We start from the raw sequence: 18,995 nt of genomic DNA, 5'->3' as shown, positions 1-18,995 counted from the left end.
TAAGTCCTCGGAAATCGTGTTTTGTTTCAAATTTTTTAAATAACTGTGGTATATTGGGGGTATATAATTAAGCAAGTCCATCGTGTCTTTGCATTTTACTGAAGAAACAGGACGAGATCCAGCGTACAACGGATCCATTTCTATTTGTGAACAACGCCTAGGTCTTCCTCTTTTTGGTGACAAATCCAAAGTTAGAAATTCATCTTTTTCATCCAAAGTTAGTTTATAAAACATTTTATAGCCACCTGCTGGCGGGTCTGGAGGTAGCCGCCAACGCTATAATATAATTTACAAAACTGCACTATTCTTTCGCACTTATAAAAATAAGTCCAGTGATCACAACTTTTTTAAAAATACTGAAAATAATTCAAAACAATACTTCACACACCCTTATCGCACGTTTCTATTTCTTTTACACTAAGCCTCGCAATGAATTTCCCGAGTACAGCGACTTACGCCACTTTCTAAATAAACATGTTTGTTATACCGTTAATTAGCAAAACTTCTCTCGAACAAATCTCAATAGTTCTCAACTTATTGATTGGAAATTTTTTTAAAACGGAAATATACCGTTCAATTGTAATTAGCGTTACCATTAACTCGATTTTTTTGAAAAAGTGACTTATGCCACTTTCAAAATAAACGGCTCATATATAATAACGAAACAAAGTAGAAGTATATAAGAAAATAATTGTTCCAATTATAAAATTGCGAGTTGTATTATTAGCTGAAGATCCCACTATCAATTGTTACGTATTTATTCGATGCAGGTTCTTGATTCAACCTAAACGTCGTAATCTCGAATATTAAGAAATAATAACATAATCGCTCGAGCCATCAATTTATTTTCTCGGTGTATGTATCTACTTGGTGACGATCCGTGGACCAAATTAACCGTTGTTTATTCACGAGGCACCGAGCAGACGAGGGTGGGAGAGAAAGCTCGAAAAACTGGCCTACATACAAGCTGCGATGGGGATGGATCGAGGCAGCACAGCCCCGCGGACAAAGGGAGAGACGTTCAGCTTTTTGCCCGGGCGAAACGTGTTTCTTATTGGCGGGACGCGGCGTCCTCGTCGTCGACTACGGAAATTGCGACTAGATGGAACGGTCGGCGCTCACCCCCTGCGGGGTTGCTCGCCCTAACAGATAGCTTACCTTCGAGGTTCGCCATCGAGAACCTGTAGCTGTCGATCCTCGGCGTGTTGATGTCCGAGTTGAAAGGCCTGAGGGTTGCCGAGCTCACATTGTCCAGACCCTGAAACATCGATTCGTCCAGACGTTAGGGGACGCTACGGTTTTTCATTTATTATAATAAATACAATTTTAGTTCGCTTCATAAAACATGGTAGTTGCCGTGTAAGAGCTGCAGATTTTTCAGCCTTGGAAAAGGAATACTTGATTGATAGGGTACAATCCAGTTTAGACGTGCGTTTTTTTTAGACATTCTTTCTGATTTTTTTTTTAAACACACGGTAACTTGTATTACTAATGTATACAGTATTCTTTCAAGTATGATTGTGCCAAATGTACAAGCTATAGGACATTGAAGTAAGGGAAACTGTCTCCATGGTTGACATGATTTAATTTGCCCCGTTAATCAGAAAAGAAATAGGGGGAAAAGTATGTTCATTAGAAATATGTAGTTGTGGTTGGAAGTAGGGAAAAGTCAAAATTTCTGTAAACAAAAATATGACAGCAATTCAGAGTTAGAGTCTCGAAGTTTTAGCTTCTCCTTTCACATTTGGAGTAGTGGAAAAATAGTAAAAATTAATATTTTCTAATTCGTCCAGTTTTCGGGCGATAATTAAAATAATATGTAGAATAATATGTGGAATAATATGCATAACAGTATGTATAACAATAAGAACAAATTTTGATATAATATTTTTTTATCTGGGGCTCCGTTCTTCGAGAAAAATGACTTTAAAGTTTGTTTATCTTCACAAAGAGAATGTTTCCATCATTGTCAAAATAATCACAGTAGAAGAATAGACGACAACTTTACAAAGATGAACAAATTTTAAAGTCGATTTTCTGCAAACCGGAGTCTCGGATAAAAAAATGTTATAACAAATTTACGTTATTTTTACGTATCGAAATTACCGACTTCGTACACACATTTGCGAAGGCGTTTTCGTTCTCGAAAAGAACGAAATTGAAGATCTAAGATTTCATAATTTAATTGAAACAATGAAACAATGTATCGCATATATTTTGACACATAACTATGCAAAACATATATTAGGTCGTTCGAAAACTTGTTTCGTTTTACAACAAAAATTTCGTTTTGTAAGGGTGTTGAATAAGTACTTAATTCGGTATTATCAATCATAAAATAAGATGTCTACGAGCATAAGAGTTCGAAGTTACCGGAAAAATGTCGAACAGTTTCATTTTTACTCTGAACATTAAAAAATCGTCCTCCATTTTCTAGCGAAAGAACGAAAGAACTTTCCGAACGACCAATACGATATAACAGATAAGCAGAATAACAACAGAACAATATATTGCATATGTTTTTACACGTAACTATGCAAAATATACAGAATAAAAAAATATACTTTTGTAAACACCCGATCATGCCACGAACTATCCAGATCTCGTTTTCTAAAAAATATATATGCACTTGCAAGAACATTTGCAGTCGAGCGATCGTGACTAAAATGTGAAACGTAAATCGTCAGACAGCAATCGCGGGTCCAAACAAATCAATCGTCAAACTCGAAACGAGATCGTGTCATTCAGCGAAACGAAGTTCCTCCTAAAGATCGCGGATCCGCTTCTCCTCGCGCAATTTTTCCGCGTTTCATCTCCACGGAACGGTATCAATAGCCGAGTATATTTCACGAACGAGCCGCGACGATGGGTCCCTTGAAACGGAAACAGCGTTCGCGACGCAGGCTGAATTCGTCGTGGCCCCGAGGTTTCTTGCGACACCAGTAAAGTCAGAGTCTGACACGGTCGGTCGGTAATCCGTTCGAGATCCTTTTACGTTCACGGCTCGCCGGGAAATGTAATTCTCGCGAGCGCCCGTGGATTTGCCTCGCCCAATTTCCTCCGAGCGTACGTACGGTGAACCGAACGTATCCAGAAGAGAGCTCAAAAATCAATTGCCTGTTGGACCGGTTTCATTCGCAGATCCGTGACACGTTAACCGTATTGACGCCGCGCAAATTTGACTTCTGGCATCGAGCGAGGTAACAGTAGCTATTATGGAACGCTTTTTATTATTAACCTTTTAGTCCCGACGCGCCACTATAGTGGCTTGCTCTAGTAGCTCACTCGCTCATCGTGTGAACCAAATAATCGTCTTCATATGCATTGTTTCACACTTCTTTTGTCTTCGCATCGATTCACAACAGTCTGCAGGGTGTCCCAAAAATGTCTCGCAATCCGGAAATGGCGGGTTCCTCGGATCATTTGAAGCAACTTCTTCCTTTACAAAAATGTTCTCCGAGGCACCGTTAACGAGTTATTAACGAAAAACAGTGACCAATAAGAATCGAGTACGGCTGACGCGAGGCGGCCCAGCCAACCAGCGCGCGAAGCCCAGTTCCGCTCATTGGCTCGATCGCCTCGCGCCAGCGGAGCTTGCTTCTCATTGGTCACTGTTTTTCGTTAATAACTCGTTAACGATGCCTCGGAGAACATTTTTGTAAAGGAAAAAGTTGCTTCGAATGGCCTGAGGAACCCGCTACTTTCGGATTGCGAGACATTTTTGGGACACCACATGTATATACAGTATCAGACTCTGTACAGTACACATCAGACTCTGCCGTCCAGAGAAATAGCCTCGCGCAGAATTCAGCCGTACCTAAAAGGTTAACATTTATGGAACGTTATTGTCGATATTTATACTACTGTTTGGTAGATCGATGTTCCAGATAACGTAATCAACTTTGAGATATTTAGTTGATACGAATAAAAAATAGTGCGAGCACAATAGCATGTGCCCGTGTGTTCCATATTCAACGTCCCTAATTTGGAACTGGCATTTCTCTCTCAACAAACAACGTATTCCTACGTATTCTTAATTACAAGCATCGACTTGAACCGCCTATTGAATACAAGATATGTATTTTTATTACTTTTTTTTTAGTAATAATTTAATTGAACGTGTAAGGTTTAAACGAATAATTAATTCTCTCTTCCATTCTTTTATGTTCATTAATAAGAGAAACACGTGTACTTCAAGCTATATAATATTTTATGTCAAGATTAGATGTTTTTCATGATTAATATTTCTTTTTTTGTCTGTATTATACATATTACACGCATGTATATCAAACCTCCTGGAACTGTTTCAACGACGACATTAAATCGGATTCTTACAACGACCCATTTCGAACGAACGGTTTGCGTCTAATGGTTTGCATCCACCGACAAACACTTCGCAAACAGCGTCCGATCTGCTCAGAAATGCTTGTGAAAACAGAACGTTTCGACAGAGCAAATATTCACCGAAAAAGTAACCGTTGCCTGTGTTACGTGCTCATTAGAGATCCAAGCTTCGAATCGAGGGTAAGGCTCTGGAACTATAATTACCGGATTTTAAACGAGCTATTCGCGATTAGATTTTATGATGAAAAACAGTCCGCGCGAATAGTTCGCCAGATTCGTCATCTCCAACACATAAATGTACGCTATAAAAGTCGTAAGATGCGTGTTCACGTCGTCGCATCGTATGCACGAATAGCGATCGAAGGCAATGTGGTCGTCGATTGTTTTTTTGCCCGTGCATTGGTCAGCGACACGGGCTTATAGTTAGTTCATAGTCGGCGATCGCATGCTCGCTTTCGTACACTTGAATCGTCGCATCGTTACGATCACACGCGACGGTTTTAACCTCTTGCGCTGGAATGAACGTCTCCCAGACGTTCGAGCCTTTGCTATTCAATAGCGTCGACGTCTAACGCACATGGCTAAACACACTCGTAATTTTTAAATAGACGGCGTACACCCCGATCGTTAATTAGATATCAACGCGACCGCATAACGCCGGGAAGAGAGACTGAGAAACTGACGAGGAGATGCGCGCGCGGTGACAGCCGCTAATTTCAATGAAACTTTCGCAGGAAGTAATTTGTCGCCAACATGTTATTTGAAGATCCACGGTGGATCTCTTTGACTGAATATTTTCGAAACGTGGGGATCTAGAAAAAGAAGTTAATCGCTTACATAATATAATAATATAATAATAATATATAATATATATAATATATATATTCACATATATATTAAAAAATATATATATATATATTTTTATATTATTATTATATTATTATATTATATGAGCGAATAACTTCTTTTTCTAGATCTCGACGTTTCGAATATATATAATCGCTTAGATAATATAATAATATAATAATATATATATATGTGAATATATATATTATATATTATATAATATTAATATATTATATAAGCGATTAACTTCTTTTTCAAGATCTCGACATTTCGAATATATATATATATATATATATATATATATATATATATATATATATATATATATATATATTTTTTTTTTTTAATATATATGTGAATAATAACATATAATTCACAGTAAATTCTCCCTAATTGGAAACAAAAATTTGAGAACAGATCTCAAATTTGAGACAATTTGAGAAGAGGAGATACGATGATTCGAGACTTGAACCCGATTTTTAAAATTATTAATTATAAATTAGTAATGGTACCACTTCTTCCCAAATTGTCCATCTAAAAAAATAATCGATCTAAAAAACTTTTGTAAACTCATTCCATAGAAAACTAGTCGGTCTAACATCTCAAAAGAATTAAAAATCCTTTGAGCCAATTTGAAAAAAGTTATACTGATTGAAAAGCCTTTAATAAAAACACTGCACATTTTTACCGATATTTTGTATCACATATTTTACCGAATTAATACTGCGATGATCTAGCAAAAGTAATTACATAACAATTTTACACAGAATCTTGCATAGAATGATCTTGCATTAAAAATGATCGAAAGATCGCCGTTTAACCCCTTTGGTAAAAACAGCGTTAACTAGAAATTATCAAAATGATTAAGGGGTGCCTTTTTACGCCTTCGGTAGAAACAACGTTGAACAAAATACAAAGAAAATCAAACATATATACAGTACAATCGCAGTAACTTGCACAGTTTTCAAAGAGACGGTGAACCATTGTTATCTGGAAAACAATGTCTCAGAAAATTAAGCTCCGCGGACTATTGACGCACCATTTCGCCATTTTTCCGCCGGTTGCGAGTACATATTTTCTTTTTTTTTTTCTTTTTTTTTTGCTGCGGAGCAGAATTGCTAACGAGAAAGCTCGTTTCATGTTTCAGCTGGAGTGCTCCGGAAGGGCGGCTCTTTTTACGTCGGGAAGACGTTTTGAAAAATCTTGCACTCGGTCCGGTCCGGGCTGGAGCGGAACGCGAGCGGTGTTCTCGCGGTGGCGCAGAGCCAGCGGTCTTCCGCGTTTTGAACCATTACCCGTAAATAATGCGAGAGTCGAGTTGTCCGCTCGGCCGTGTGTGTGCACGCGGCGTTCTACGGCGGTTAATCAAGCAACAGCACCGTACGGTGAACACACGGTGCCTTCGGCCCCGTACACCCACACGACAAACCGTCCGAGAGCGGCCAGGAGAAAACTGGGCTCGCCGTGTGTACACCGTGTACACGTTCCGCTACGCCCGATAGATCGCTTCTCCGCTCCTCTCCCTCCTCTCGCTCCTCTTTTCGCCATAACTCGCACGGCCTAGTTCTCCGTGTGCTCCATAGCACACGGGACCCCATAGCACATTCTATCGGCGATTCCTCGACGGCCGGGCGTGCTTCCGAGTGAAACGGTTCGAACCACAGGGGTGGCTCTTCGGTGAACTGTAGTACGATGGTTGAGCATCGGTGTTCCAAGCATGACAGAAAAGTTCTCGCTTCCTTTCGTTAATTGGCAATTTCATGTACAGTATATTCTCTCCAATTGTCGCTCGGCTTGTAAAGAAACGCGGACAATTTGGGAAGAGGAGATGCGACTATACGAGCCTTGTGGTTCGTTTTCATGTTTTAACCCTTTGCACTCCGCTGTCCCCTCTCGTGGGACATCGTAATTCTAGCATATCACTCGGATGTCCCCTCTCGTAGGACATTCAAGTTTATTAGCGATTACGGGCAATTCAGTTATTTCAGCGCAACTTTTTCAGACATGCATGTTTCAATTTTATATATTATCATAATATTATAATAATAATATCATAATAATATTATTATTATTATATTATCTATATAATATTTATATTATATATTATCATAATATTATAATAATAATATCATAATATTATTAAAAAACCCTCTCAATGTTTTAATAAGCCATCGATTGAAAACCCTCTCAATTTTTAAGTCCTTGTCCCCACCACAGTGATAGGGTGGGGGAGGGGGAGTAGCAAATGATGCGCTATTTTTTCTGTTCTACTCATCGGAAAAGTGTGAAAAAATTCATAAACGTTCTACCGCATGGGACACAAAACATAACCTTTTCAAAACGCGAGTTTTTTAATCTTCATTTCGCGTTCCAAGTGATAGTAAAATTGAAAATAAAGCGTTTCAGTCATTGCACAGTAAACCAGTCCCGTTAACATCTCGAAAAAATGCAATTAATTCATTCCAGTCAGAACGGAGGTTATTTTACTTAGTCTAGATATCATAAGTGTATGTACAGTGGGGGGTCCACAAAAATGTTCGCACACCTTTTAAAATAATAAATTGAATTGAATGCAATAACTGAACCGAATGATCTGAATTTTCTTTAGACGATGAAGGCACCAGTCTACTAGACAATAACAGAAATGCTTTCTTCAGTCACTTATCCCTTTGCACTCGAAGCCATTTTAACTGTGAAACTAAGGTAATTTTTCTGACTTATAGTAACAACATTTAACACGACAAAGTGCGTTTTACGCTTACAAAATTGAATTTCGTGATTCATACAACAGTTACACTTACAGTAACGTTTCATCCTTTGCACTCCGCTGTCCCCTCTCGTGGGACATCGTAATTCTAGCATATCACTCGGGTGTCCCCTCTCGTGGGACATTCAAGTTTATTAGTGATTACGGGGAATTCAGATATTTTTCAGCGTAACTTTTTCAGACATGCATGTTTCCCTGAAGTTTTCCCTTGAAATGGCGCAAGAAATCAAATCAAAATATAGTAAAATTACTAAGCTATATACAAGAAATGTCAGCGGGCTTTGACGAGAACGTGAGAGGCGTGCTCACGACGGTCCGAGCACTTCAAAGGCGCCACTTGAAAAGAGCGATAAGGCAAGTTTGTGGAAGAAAGATCGGTATGCGAACACAGCACGCACTGTATAGTGAGATTTATAATCATAAAATCTGGAGGAAAAGATTTTCAAAGCTGAACTCGGTCTGGTTTGAAGCGTCGAGCGGTATAGATAGATCTAACGAGTGAGAAAATCGGGAAAGTGATTCTTCTCTTGGTAAATAAATTGTTTGGTAAAAGTTTTTTTTGGTAAATATCATCTTGTGAGTTAGTAATAACAATTAGAAATTTTCAACCTATGTATTTATTCATATTTTTTATTAGAACAGTGGCAAAACGTTCAAACACGAATGAGTCTCATGACACAAGTAGTAGTGAAGATGAGCTCCAGATAGACGTTTAGACAGATATGTTAGAAAGACTAACTGTAGAATGTTAGAAATAATCGGACAGTTTAAATAACATTTAATATAAGATTGTAGTCATTCTGATTTTATGGAACAAACTTAAAGGATTTAGTCTCTCGAAATTGATTATTTCGTGACGATTTTTCTGAGCGTTCTATGAATTCTAAATACAATTCTAAATCCAATACATTTTCTTCAGTAATGGTCACTCAACACGTCTCCCTCAGCTGTGTCGATGTAGAAAACGTTTTGTGTACACAACTACAATGTTATCAAAGGTCACGTTACAAAGAATATTCTTTCGCTGTCATCATTTTTTTCGGAACATTCGGGGTCACCAATGTTTTACTTGCATACAAGTGAATATTTTTCTATACAACTTATGTTACTTTGACACGTTTTATCAGAGTATGACTACATTAAAGAACTAGTTTGCAACATCGTAGCATTAAAATAGATTCGAAGGTATTAATAATATGATTTCGAACATGTGTACGTGTTGTTCAACTAAATATAAATTATACCTCGAAATGAAAATGTGCAAGATTCCGATGTCGAACGAAAATTATTCTTCCCAAACAATTTATAAAACATCAAAGAACAGAATCACATGAGGGTTGATCTAACGAGGAGGGTGGAAACGCTTTGCACTTGATATGCGTCCCTCGCGGCAATGTTTTCTGGTTCAGACATGCCTTCCAGACCTAACGCCGTTTAATACACCCACCGATTTCATCCAATGACCCGTATAATTAAGAAAACGTAACGAACAGCTCGTAAAGAAATTGCTTATTTAATCCTTCGAATTTTCGCGTTTTTATTATTTACTGCTGTTCGGTTTCCCGTTTTTTCTTTTCTGAACCGCCCAAATAATGCTGTACCAGAGAATAGAGGTTGTGATAACATAATCACCTTTCACACGAATGTATCGTTGCCATAAATCAGTGTAGAGTAGACTATTGAAATTGAAATGCGTTGCTCGCTTCCGCGGGCGTTGTTAACGATTCAAAATGTAAACGTAACAATGGAACCTCAGAAAATTCATTAGAGTATCGTTTAGTTATACTGTTGCGTTCGCAATTCACATCGCGTAATATTAATTGGCCAGAAATACATCAAATTCAGTTCCCGTCGAATGTAAGAGAACATTAATCACTTTTACAACGAATTTTATTCAATTGCAGTAATCACTTATTCACGAAAATAATCATTCATTCCGACGATTGTTGTACACTGAGCAAAAAGGAGTCTGTGCACACCATTTAGAACCAAATAACTTTTTTCAAATTGGACCAATCGACTTGAATTTTGTTTGAGATGATATATAGGGATTAGTTTATTAGACAATGAGCGAAGATGATGCTTCTTTTGCACATCTTTCTGTATGCACTTCATATAAAAATCTTCAGATTTCTTACAGTAACTAGCCGAAAGTCGTGAAACACTTTCGACTTTCACGATTGTTAATTCGATCGCAGCTCATAGCTAGATCTTCATGCAAAGTTAAAATTATCATATTAATTATATATTAATTATAATTAATTATTATATTTATATATATATAATATTTATATATTATAATTATTAATATTATTATTATTATTATTATATTATAATATATATAATTAATTATTATAATATATTATATAATTATTACATTAATTTAACCAAGTTGAAAATATAGTAGTGATGAACCTATTTTTATTGTTTCGAATTTCGTCCACTTATTGTTGTCGCAAATGCATAAAATCCACAGTCCACTCAGAACAAAAATTTCTAGAAAAAAAAGAAACAATTCAAGTCGTTCGATCCAATATCAAAAAAAGTGTGCTCGAAATCCGCAGCGAACGTGCGCGCCTATAAATTGAAAGGATTATTATATTATTTATATATTATTATTATATTATTATTATTATATATATTATTATTACTATTATTATATATTATTATTACTATTATTATATATTATTATTATTATTATTATATATAATATATTATTATATTATTATAATTATAAATTGAAAGCATTATTACGATATCATGCAGCTGGGATCAAGTATATTACGCGATCCACACGATGCGGCCGTTCGATAGCAAGGAACCGAGAACAAAGAGCCGCGATGCCTTCTTCCTCATTGTTGTGCACCGTTCGGTGTCCGCGTACGAAATCGTCTCCGTAACTCCAGCAACCGTACGGGATCTACAGTTACTTTCATCCCACGCATGCTCCTCGAAAATTGCCCACGAATCGATTAAATTGTCGATGAACGTTCCGTAGTTGGATTCCTCGAGAAATTCGTTCTCCACCTATCGGGCCGAGCTATCTGCTGCGTGCTCGTCAATAACACGGCTAAATATCCGTGACAATGCGCACGAGATACGGCGGATATAACATCCACGAGTTTCGCATTACAGGAAGAGTCGGCTTATCCGCTCGAATCTAATTGTTGTGCCTGTTGGCCGAATGGTGGTTACCGGGTCGCTCGCTACATTCGCATCCACGTCCCCGCATTCGCCAACCGTGTACATACACGATCCATAAACACGCCCACATGCACGTCCATATAAACATCCGTACACGCGTTCATACGTACGCTCCTATACACGTGCACGCGTGTACATTCGCGCTGCCGCAGAAACGTCGACGCAGCTGTGTTCCCGGGTACGCAAACCTCGATTTATCGGGCTCCGTGCACACCTCATTGATCGGGAAAATGAACATTTTTTCGTTTCGTTTTGTTTTCAAAGCGCGAGATACCTGTCCATCACGACTTTCATTCTCTTCCATTATTCGTGCGCACTGTTCCGCACGCTGTTGAGTATATATCTCCATTATTTCGTGATAGCTTCGAAATAACTTCAAAATAATGTCTATCTGCGGGCTTGTAGTTTTGTTTAATCCTGCAACGGCAGATTTGACGAAACTTTTTGAAAGTTTCAGTGCAATCGCCGTTCCGCTCGTTCAGTAAATAATATTCGGAGTGGTGCTCTGCAATTAACCGAAGGGAACGTTTTTTGGAAACAAGTAATATTTGAAACAGGTAAATATAAATACTTGAAACAGGTAAATATTTTGCTTTTTATATATATTGTATGTGTTATTTTGTGATTAATATGTTAAATAAAATTATACACACATATATATACAGGGTGTCCCAAAAAGTCTCACAATCCGGAAATGGCGGGTTCCTCGGATCGTTTGAAGCAACTTCTTCCTTTACAAAAATGTTCTCCGAGGCACCGTTAACGAGTTATTAACGAAAAAGCAGTGACCAATAAGAATCGAGTACGGCTGACTCGAGGCGGCCCAGCCGACCAGCGCGCGAAGCCCAGTTCCGCACATTGGCTCGATCGCCTTGCGCCAGCTGAGCTCGCCTCTCATTGGTCACTGCTTTTCGTTAATAACTCGTTAACGGTGTCTCGGAGAAAATTTTTGTAAAGAAAAAAGTTGCTTCGAATGATCCAAGGAACCTGCTATTTCCGGATTGCGAGACATTTTTGGGACACCCTGTATATATAATAATATAATAAATATATATAATATACAATAATAATACAATAATATATATATATAACATATAACTATTATATTATTATTACGTATATATTATAAATATATATATTCATTTCATTGAATTGCAAAAAATTGCATAATTAAGAGAGACGATTAAACATTAAACCTACCGAGCCGATCAAGATGTATAACCGGTTTCACATATCTTTTGTGTTTTAACATTTAATCTATTAAGTCTTATAAGTAAAAACTGACTTACGTGTACTGATAAAAAAACTGTACTGGCATTTTAATTTTATTACTGTACATGATTGTACCGTAATTAAGAAATATATTCGATCATTTTCTATGGAAGAATGTTCATAATCTCAGCAACGTCAAAAACAAAACAATATAAAATTAATCGTTTTGACTGTATAATGGTAGTTTTCACGTCAAAGTTACTAGAATTATGAAGACTCTTTCATAGAAAATGATCGAATAAATTTGGTAATCCAAGCATGCATCACAATAAAAATGAAAAGTGTGAAATCCAGCAAGAATGGTAGGTTTAGTGTCAAATATACAGAGTTAAGATAAAGATTAATGAGTAAAATTTTATTCGACACCATCTGATAAATATTCAATCGATCGAATATAAATTTATCTGAGTAAGAGATTTTATTCGAATAAGAGTTTACAGTTTCTCATAATTCTACAAGTAGTTGAAATCGAACTGATCCTGGATATATAAATACATTCTCATAAAATTACATAAAAACGAGGACAGTCGACAATTATTCGGGTTATCGTTCAAATAATTTTACAATCTCTATACGAAGAACTTATTCGAACAAATTGATAGAATAATTTATGACGCATAATGAATAATACTTATTCAAATAAAATATTCGACTAAAACGAATTCATTCGGTTAAATGTCTCGTCTTAGATGAATACTTACTGGACAGAATTCGAACAATGCCTAATTCCGGGTCAAAGTAGCCCGTCAACCGCATTAGATAATCTCATCTCCTAATTTACAAATTAATAGATCATATTTGTACTTGATCATCGCAGCAATTCGATACGAAGAAATTGTGTTGAACAAGCAAGGGACTGGACGAATGAAATCATCTATCTACCGTCAAAGCCGGAGAACACCGTAAGCGGAGCGACAGCGCTTCGTTCAAAGAAGAAGAAAAACCGCGGAGGCAATTACAAAGCATCGGCCATAGGTCCATGAGAGTGTAAACGAAGTGGCAGGGGTGGCACAACATCCAAACAGCCCGCGAACATTCCCGAGGCCGGCGCACCTGAAGGAGTCCTCCACTTGTGACGCAATAATTTCGACGCGGCTCGGTGCTCGGCCCTTAAATTTTTCATGGCCACGACGACGACGACGACGACGACGAGTCTCTTCGCGAGCGGCGAGCCACCAAGAAGTATGAAAAGAGCAGAAAGCTCGCACTCGCTGAGTGTCAGTTTACTCGAGGTAAGAGCGGAGTTTACTCTCGACTCGAGTCGACTCTGCTTTTTCAGCCTTTCACGTTGCTCTCTCGAGGGCTCGCGTTTTCCCAGGCATAAGACAGAGAGGCGGTGAGAGCACCATGCCGCGCCGCGCCGCGCCGCTCGCAATTTATTCTCCGCGAGGCTTCTCATCGAGCTTTATTGCTCGGCAATAAGGCCGAGGAAATCGAGCCGCGGCTGATTCGGCTAACGAATCCCGAAGGATCTTGCACGACTTCGTCGGAGGCTTCCTTTTCCGCGACGGATACGGAAAGAATAATGAATGGACCAGCAGGGCAAATTTCCGAGCACAGTTTTAATCAATGGAGGACTGTTTTTTTGAAAAGTTCACGCCTTCCAGGACCGTTCTCGGGGGAGAGAGATTTCCTTTACGGGATCCTCGGAAGATCGCAACTCTCTAATTGATAAGTATTAGGTCTACCGGAAAGTTCTGTCCGTTTTTTGAATTGAAATATAACACAATTTTCATATATTTAATCATATTTATTGTAGAATATACTTTCCATCGTTACTTATGACTTCTTGCCAGCGTGATGGCAACTTGTAAATGCTATTTTTAGAGTTTTCTGTACGTTTAATCCTTAATTAAAGGATCCTTAATAGTCTTTAATTGAATCCTAATAATCCTTAATTAAATCCTTAATTTAATTCATGTTATTTCTATATTTATTTGTATTATTCTGTTTTTCATATTATTTTTGTCCGTGTGTCAAAAAATTAGTGCAAGTTAACAGGTGGTATGACGAAACGTAACTCCATTTCACTGTTAAATATTTTGTGGGACGAAATTTCTTGGTTTACCATTTGAATAAAATAACTGCATTTTCGCAAATACAATTAAAAATACAAGTTATTATTAATAAAGCAGATACAAATGAAATCTAGCACTGTACGCAATTAAGTAACTGTTTTATTTTTTCCGAACACTTATTGAGATAAACTCTGTATAAAACTGCCCCTAAAGTATCCACTGGAAAAGTCCAATTAAAAATACTTGGAAAGAATATTGGAAATACTTAATGAAATACTCTTGTTCGAGTGAAATAATATTTCAAGATTTATTCGGCGTCGTAGAGATAGGTACATGTATCGAAAATAGTTCTTTATGTGGTGGAAAAGAAAATTATTAATTGGAATAGTATATTTTTAAACTCGGCTCGAAATAATTATTTGAAATAATATTTCATCTGTCTAAATTTCTATTAATTATTTGTTACTTCATTTAGAAACGTATGAACACATTGTTCTGAAAAATATTAATGTAACTGGAACATCTAACATCCGTTTGCTTCCAACAATGCACATATCTCAAATGCAAGTATAAACGCAATAATATCCAAACGTTTCGTTTCGCGAGAAATAAAGAAAATATTGATTTGAACGAAGCATTTCGGATTCTTGTCGTAAAATCTATATCCTGAATATTTATTAAATATTTGTAACATCAATTAAGTATTAGGTCTACTGGAAAGTTCTATCCGTTTTTTGAATTGAAATATAACACAATTTTCATACATTTAATCATATTTATTGTAGAATATACTTTCCATCGTTACTTATGACTTCATGCCAGCGTGATGGCAACTTGTAAATGCCATTTTTAAAAAATGATTTATTTTTAGAGCCGAAGAACTCAACCGGTGCTTGGTTGACATCAGCTTCAGTTTTGAATTTTTTTTCCTGTAAAAAGTTTTGCAAAGGGAGAAACAAGTGATAATCGGAGGGTGCTAGGTCTAGGGAGTATGGCGGATGCGACAGAATTTGCCAGCCTAGCTCTGCGATTTTCCGACGAGTCGCCAAAGCAGCATGTGGTCTGGCATTGCCATCGGTAGCCATGTTTTCACGATCGCGTCTCGCTTAATAATGACACGAGACATCTTTGTTTCAGTTGATTTAGGAGAGTACATGCGTGTAAATGCAATGATAAAGAGAGATAGTCGTATATGTCTCAAATCAACATGTGCATATGGATTGAAACTTGAAGTGACACTATCGGACAGAACTTTCCGGTAGACCTAATATTTCGAAATGACAGAATTACGGGCAGACTGTGATGCGTTTATGACAAAATTGGGCGGTTGCGATTTAAAATAGAAGAAAGGCTAAAAGAATTTGAAAATGCCAAACTCTTATTTTTAATCTGTTAAAGTGATTATAAAGAAAGAGTGAACTGACTAGGATGGTAAAGGTAAATGAGAGCACATCGATCCACTGTCCAAGTATTTGATCACTCGTCACGAGAACATTAATACGTTTTTTCTTAGCCAGAACGATACCGATGGAAGATTGAAGTTTCGTGTAATTACGGTGAACGTGTGTAGCTGAATATTAATGATGAGCTAATAAGCGTGAGATTATGTTCGTACCGTGAACGATCAATTTATTTTGCAGGATAGAGTATCTCGTATGTTTATAGCTGTACGAAAACACTGTTTATTATTATTAGCTGATTCTCCCCACTTACTCCGTTCGCGTCGTTTATTCTGCATAATTGCGTCATTCGAAATATGCATCTCCATGGATAGCGAAGACACCGTACGGCATCAAATTCCTATCGTGTACGTAAACGACTATAAACGTAAATTACCTGTAATTCTGCACTTACGTTACAGTCGAATATTTTTGTTGCACACAATAAACCTACACTTATTATCTATAATTAACAACGTTAACATTTTCAAACAGCAAATAGAACTCTAAAATTCCGGAGCAAGCAGTTGAATTCACTGTGCTCGCATAAAAGTCGGAGCAGCTTCGCGAGTCTGCTATAAAGAGTGCACATAGAAATAAATATCCAAGAACCAATCAGCGATCTTGCGAATTGCTCCCGTATCGTTGGACGTGAGATGAAGATCCGCGCAATAAAATGCCACTCTGCGCGATCAGAAGATAGATCTGCCAGCGGTATCGAGACGGAACAGCTCCTAGGAAAGTGCAGGTGTCGTCCGCATTCGTGTAGCTGACATGGCAGCCGATATATTAAAAGCTGGAACGTAACAGATGCCAATAACCGATACGCGGACGAAACGCGGTCGAACCGCCTTAACGAAAGCTTTCAGAATTCCGTCGCAGGCGCGGCAGTGTTTTAGAAACCGATGCATGGGAAACGCGATTGCAAACCGATGCGCGACCGATGGATTAAACGCCGACGAGCGGTTAAAACAGAAAGAAATAAAGAGTCGCGATCCGGGGAAAGTCTGACAAAAGCCGCCACTCGAGTGCACTAGAGGAGAATAAAAAAAGAAGAAGAAGAAGAAGAAAAAGAACCACATCGAGCGTATTTAATCCTCTTCTTGGCACCCTGTACGGTGATACTGGACGAGTGAGAAAAATACGTGATTTATCTACGTCCTGAAGAATACCCCGCACACCCTTCGCTGTCGCAACTGTGTTCCGTGCCAAGATACTGTTTCTCGACGTTCCTTGAGTAACGATGTTACTGCGACAACGTACCAACCAACCTCTCTATAGCAGAGTTTTCCGATAGCCATCGTCGACAAGTCGACAACCATCGCTACTATTAACATGCACGCGACTGCCTTTATTTGAGCCGTTTATTTCGAAAGTGGCATAAGTCATTTTGTTTTTAAGTCGATATATTTAAGGGTTTGCGTTTTAACACGTTTAAAAATATGGATGCTAACTTTCGAGAAGATTTACTTGTATCTGTTATCTCAGGATACTGATATTTTTCTCAGTATAAATAATTTCGTATAAACATTAAAAAATCACCACTTTTCATTACGGTAAAGTGACTTGAGCCACTTTCAAAATAAATAGTTTAGAAAAATGACTGACATATATTCATTTTGTCCGACGTATTTTACCGAAGTGATGTTTTGAAAGGACAGTGATTTACTAAAATTGTTGAATAAATTACATATATAATAATAATTTATACCATGAACATATTTAATATATAGAGGTTTGATTTAAGTATTTTTTATTTTAATATTCATAAAATACAAAAATAATTAGTACATTTTGAAACATAAGTGTAAGTAATTTATATGAAAATACATCGGTTCAATTTAATTTTCGTCGTCAATAGGAGTGATTAAGTCCTCGGAAATCGTGTTTCGTTTCAAATTTTTCAAATAACTGTGGCATATTGGGGGTATATAATTAAGCAAGTCCATCGTGTCTTTGTATTTTGCTGAAGAAACAGGACGAGATCCAGCGTATAACGGATCCATTTCTATTTGTGAATAACGCCTAGGTCTTCCTCTTTTTGGTGACAAATCCAAAGTTAGAAATTCATCTTTTTCATCTAAAGTTAGTTTATAAAACATTTTATAGCCATCTGCTGGCGGGTCTGGAGGTAGCCGCCACATCACTATAATATAATTTACAAAACTGCACTGTTCTCTTTCGCACTTATAAAAATGAGTCCAGTGATGACAACTTTGTTAAAAATACTGAAAATAATTCAAAACAATACTTCACACACACTTATCATACGTTTCTATTTCTTTTACACTAAGCCCCGCAATTAATTTCCTGATTACAGCGACTTACGCCACTTTCAAAATAAACGTGTTTGTTATACCGTTAATTAGTAAAACTTCTCTCGAACAAATCTCAATAGTTCTCAACTTATTGATTGCAAATTTTTTAAAAATGAAAAGATACCGTTCAATTGTAATTAGCGTTACCATTAACTCGATTTTTTTGAAAAAGTGACTTATGCCACTTCCGAAATAAACGGCTCATATGGACGAGTACAGTTTGCCTCATTAACTTGTTCTGCGAGGTTCGCTGTATTCCCATTTCCTCGGAAAATTCCGATGCGATGACGAAATTCTTACCTTTGTTGTTTCGAAAGAGTGTTCTCTTCGTTTCACTTTCTGTGAGATTTTTCCGCAAAGAAACTGTGACAGCTCTTGCAGTCGCATTTACAAGGCTTGTTTATGAATGTTACGAGAACATTCGAAAATTGTTTCGTGTTAAGAAAAAAGTTAAAATCGATGGCACTTTGACATGTAATCGAATTACGAAAAGATCGTCCTATGGTCTCCATGACTTTGATTCGATTCGATTGATTTATTTACGGGTGAAAAATAACCATTTGGTTTTTACAACGCACAAGGATTAGTATGTTTATAGGATTTCGTATAAACAACATTTCAATACGAGCAGCAAAAGTTATGTCATACTTTGAAGAAACCAAATTGTTTAGCGAAATTATATAGCAACATGAAAAGTCTAAATTAAGAAAATAATGTAAAATGTAATGCAAAACTACTGTATATTACACTACATGTAACCTACAAATGTTATCCTACAAGTAGTCGC

The 18,995-nt window shown here is 37.2% G+C and overlaps 1 protein-coding gene across 6 annotated transcripts in view; it reads right to left on the bottom strand.

Annotated features, from left to right (window-relative positions):
* The window catches only part of LOC117227332 (uncharacterized), a 410,549-nt gene that overhangs the window by 66,778 nt on the left and 324,776 nt on the right, over positions 1 to 18,995 (bottom strand). For all 6 annotated transcript variants that reach the window (XM_076527439.1, XM_076527440.1, XM_076527437.1 and 3 more), the window contains one exon: positions 1,159 to 1,258. In XM_076527439.1, coding sequence (XP_076383554.1) covers positions 1,159 to 1,258 — 100 coding nt within the window. The remainder of the gene's footprint in view (positions 1 to 1,158; positions 1,259 to 18,995) is intronic.

The sequence above is a fragment of the Megalopta genalis genome, unplaced genomic scaffold (assembly GCF_051020955.1).
Source record: "Megalopta genalis isolate 19385.01 unplaced genomic scaffold, iyMegGena1_principal scaffold0020, whole genome shotgun sequence".
NCBI lineage: Eukaryota > Metazoa > Arthropoda > Insecta > Hymenoptera > Halictidae > Megalopta > Megalopta genalis.
The sequence above is the reverse complement of the archived record's forward strand: the minus strand, read 5'-3'. Positions and strand labels throughout refer to the sequence as shown.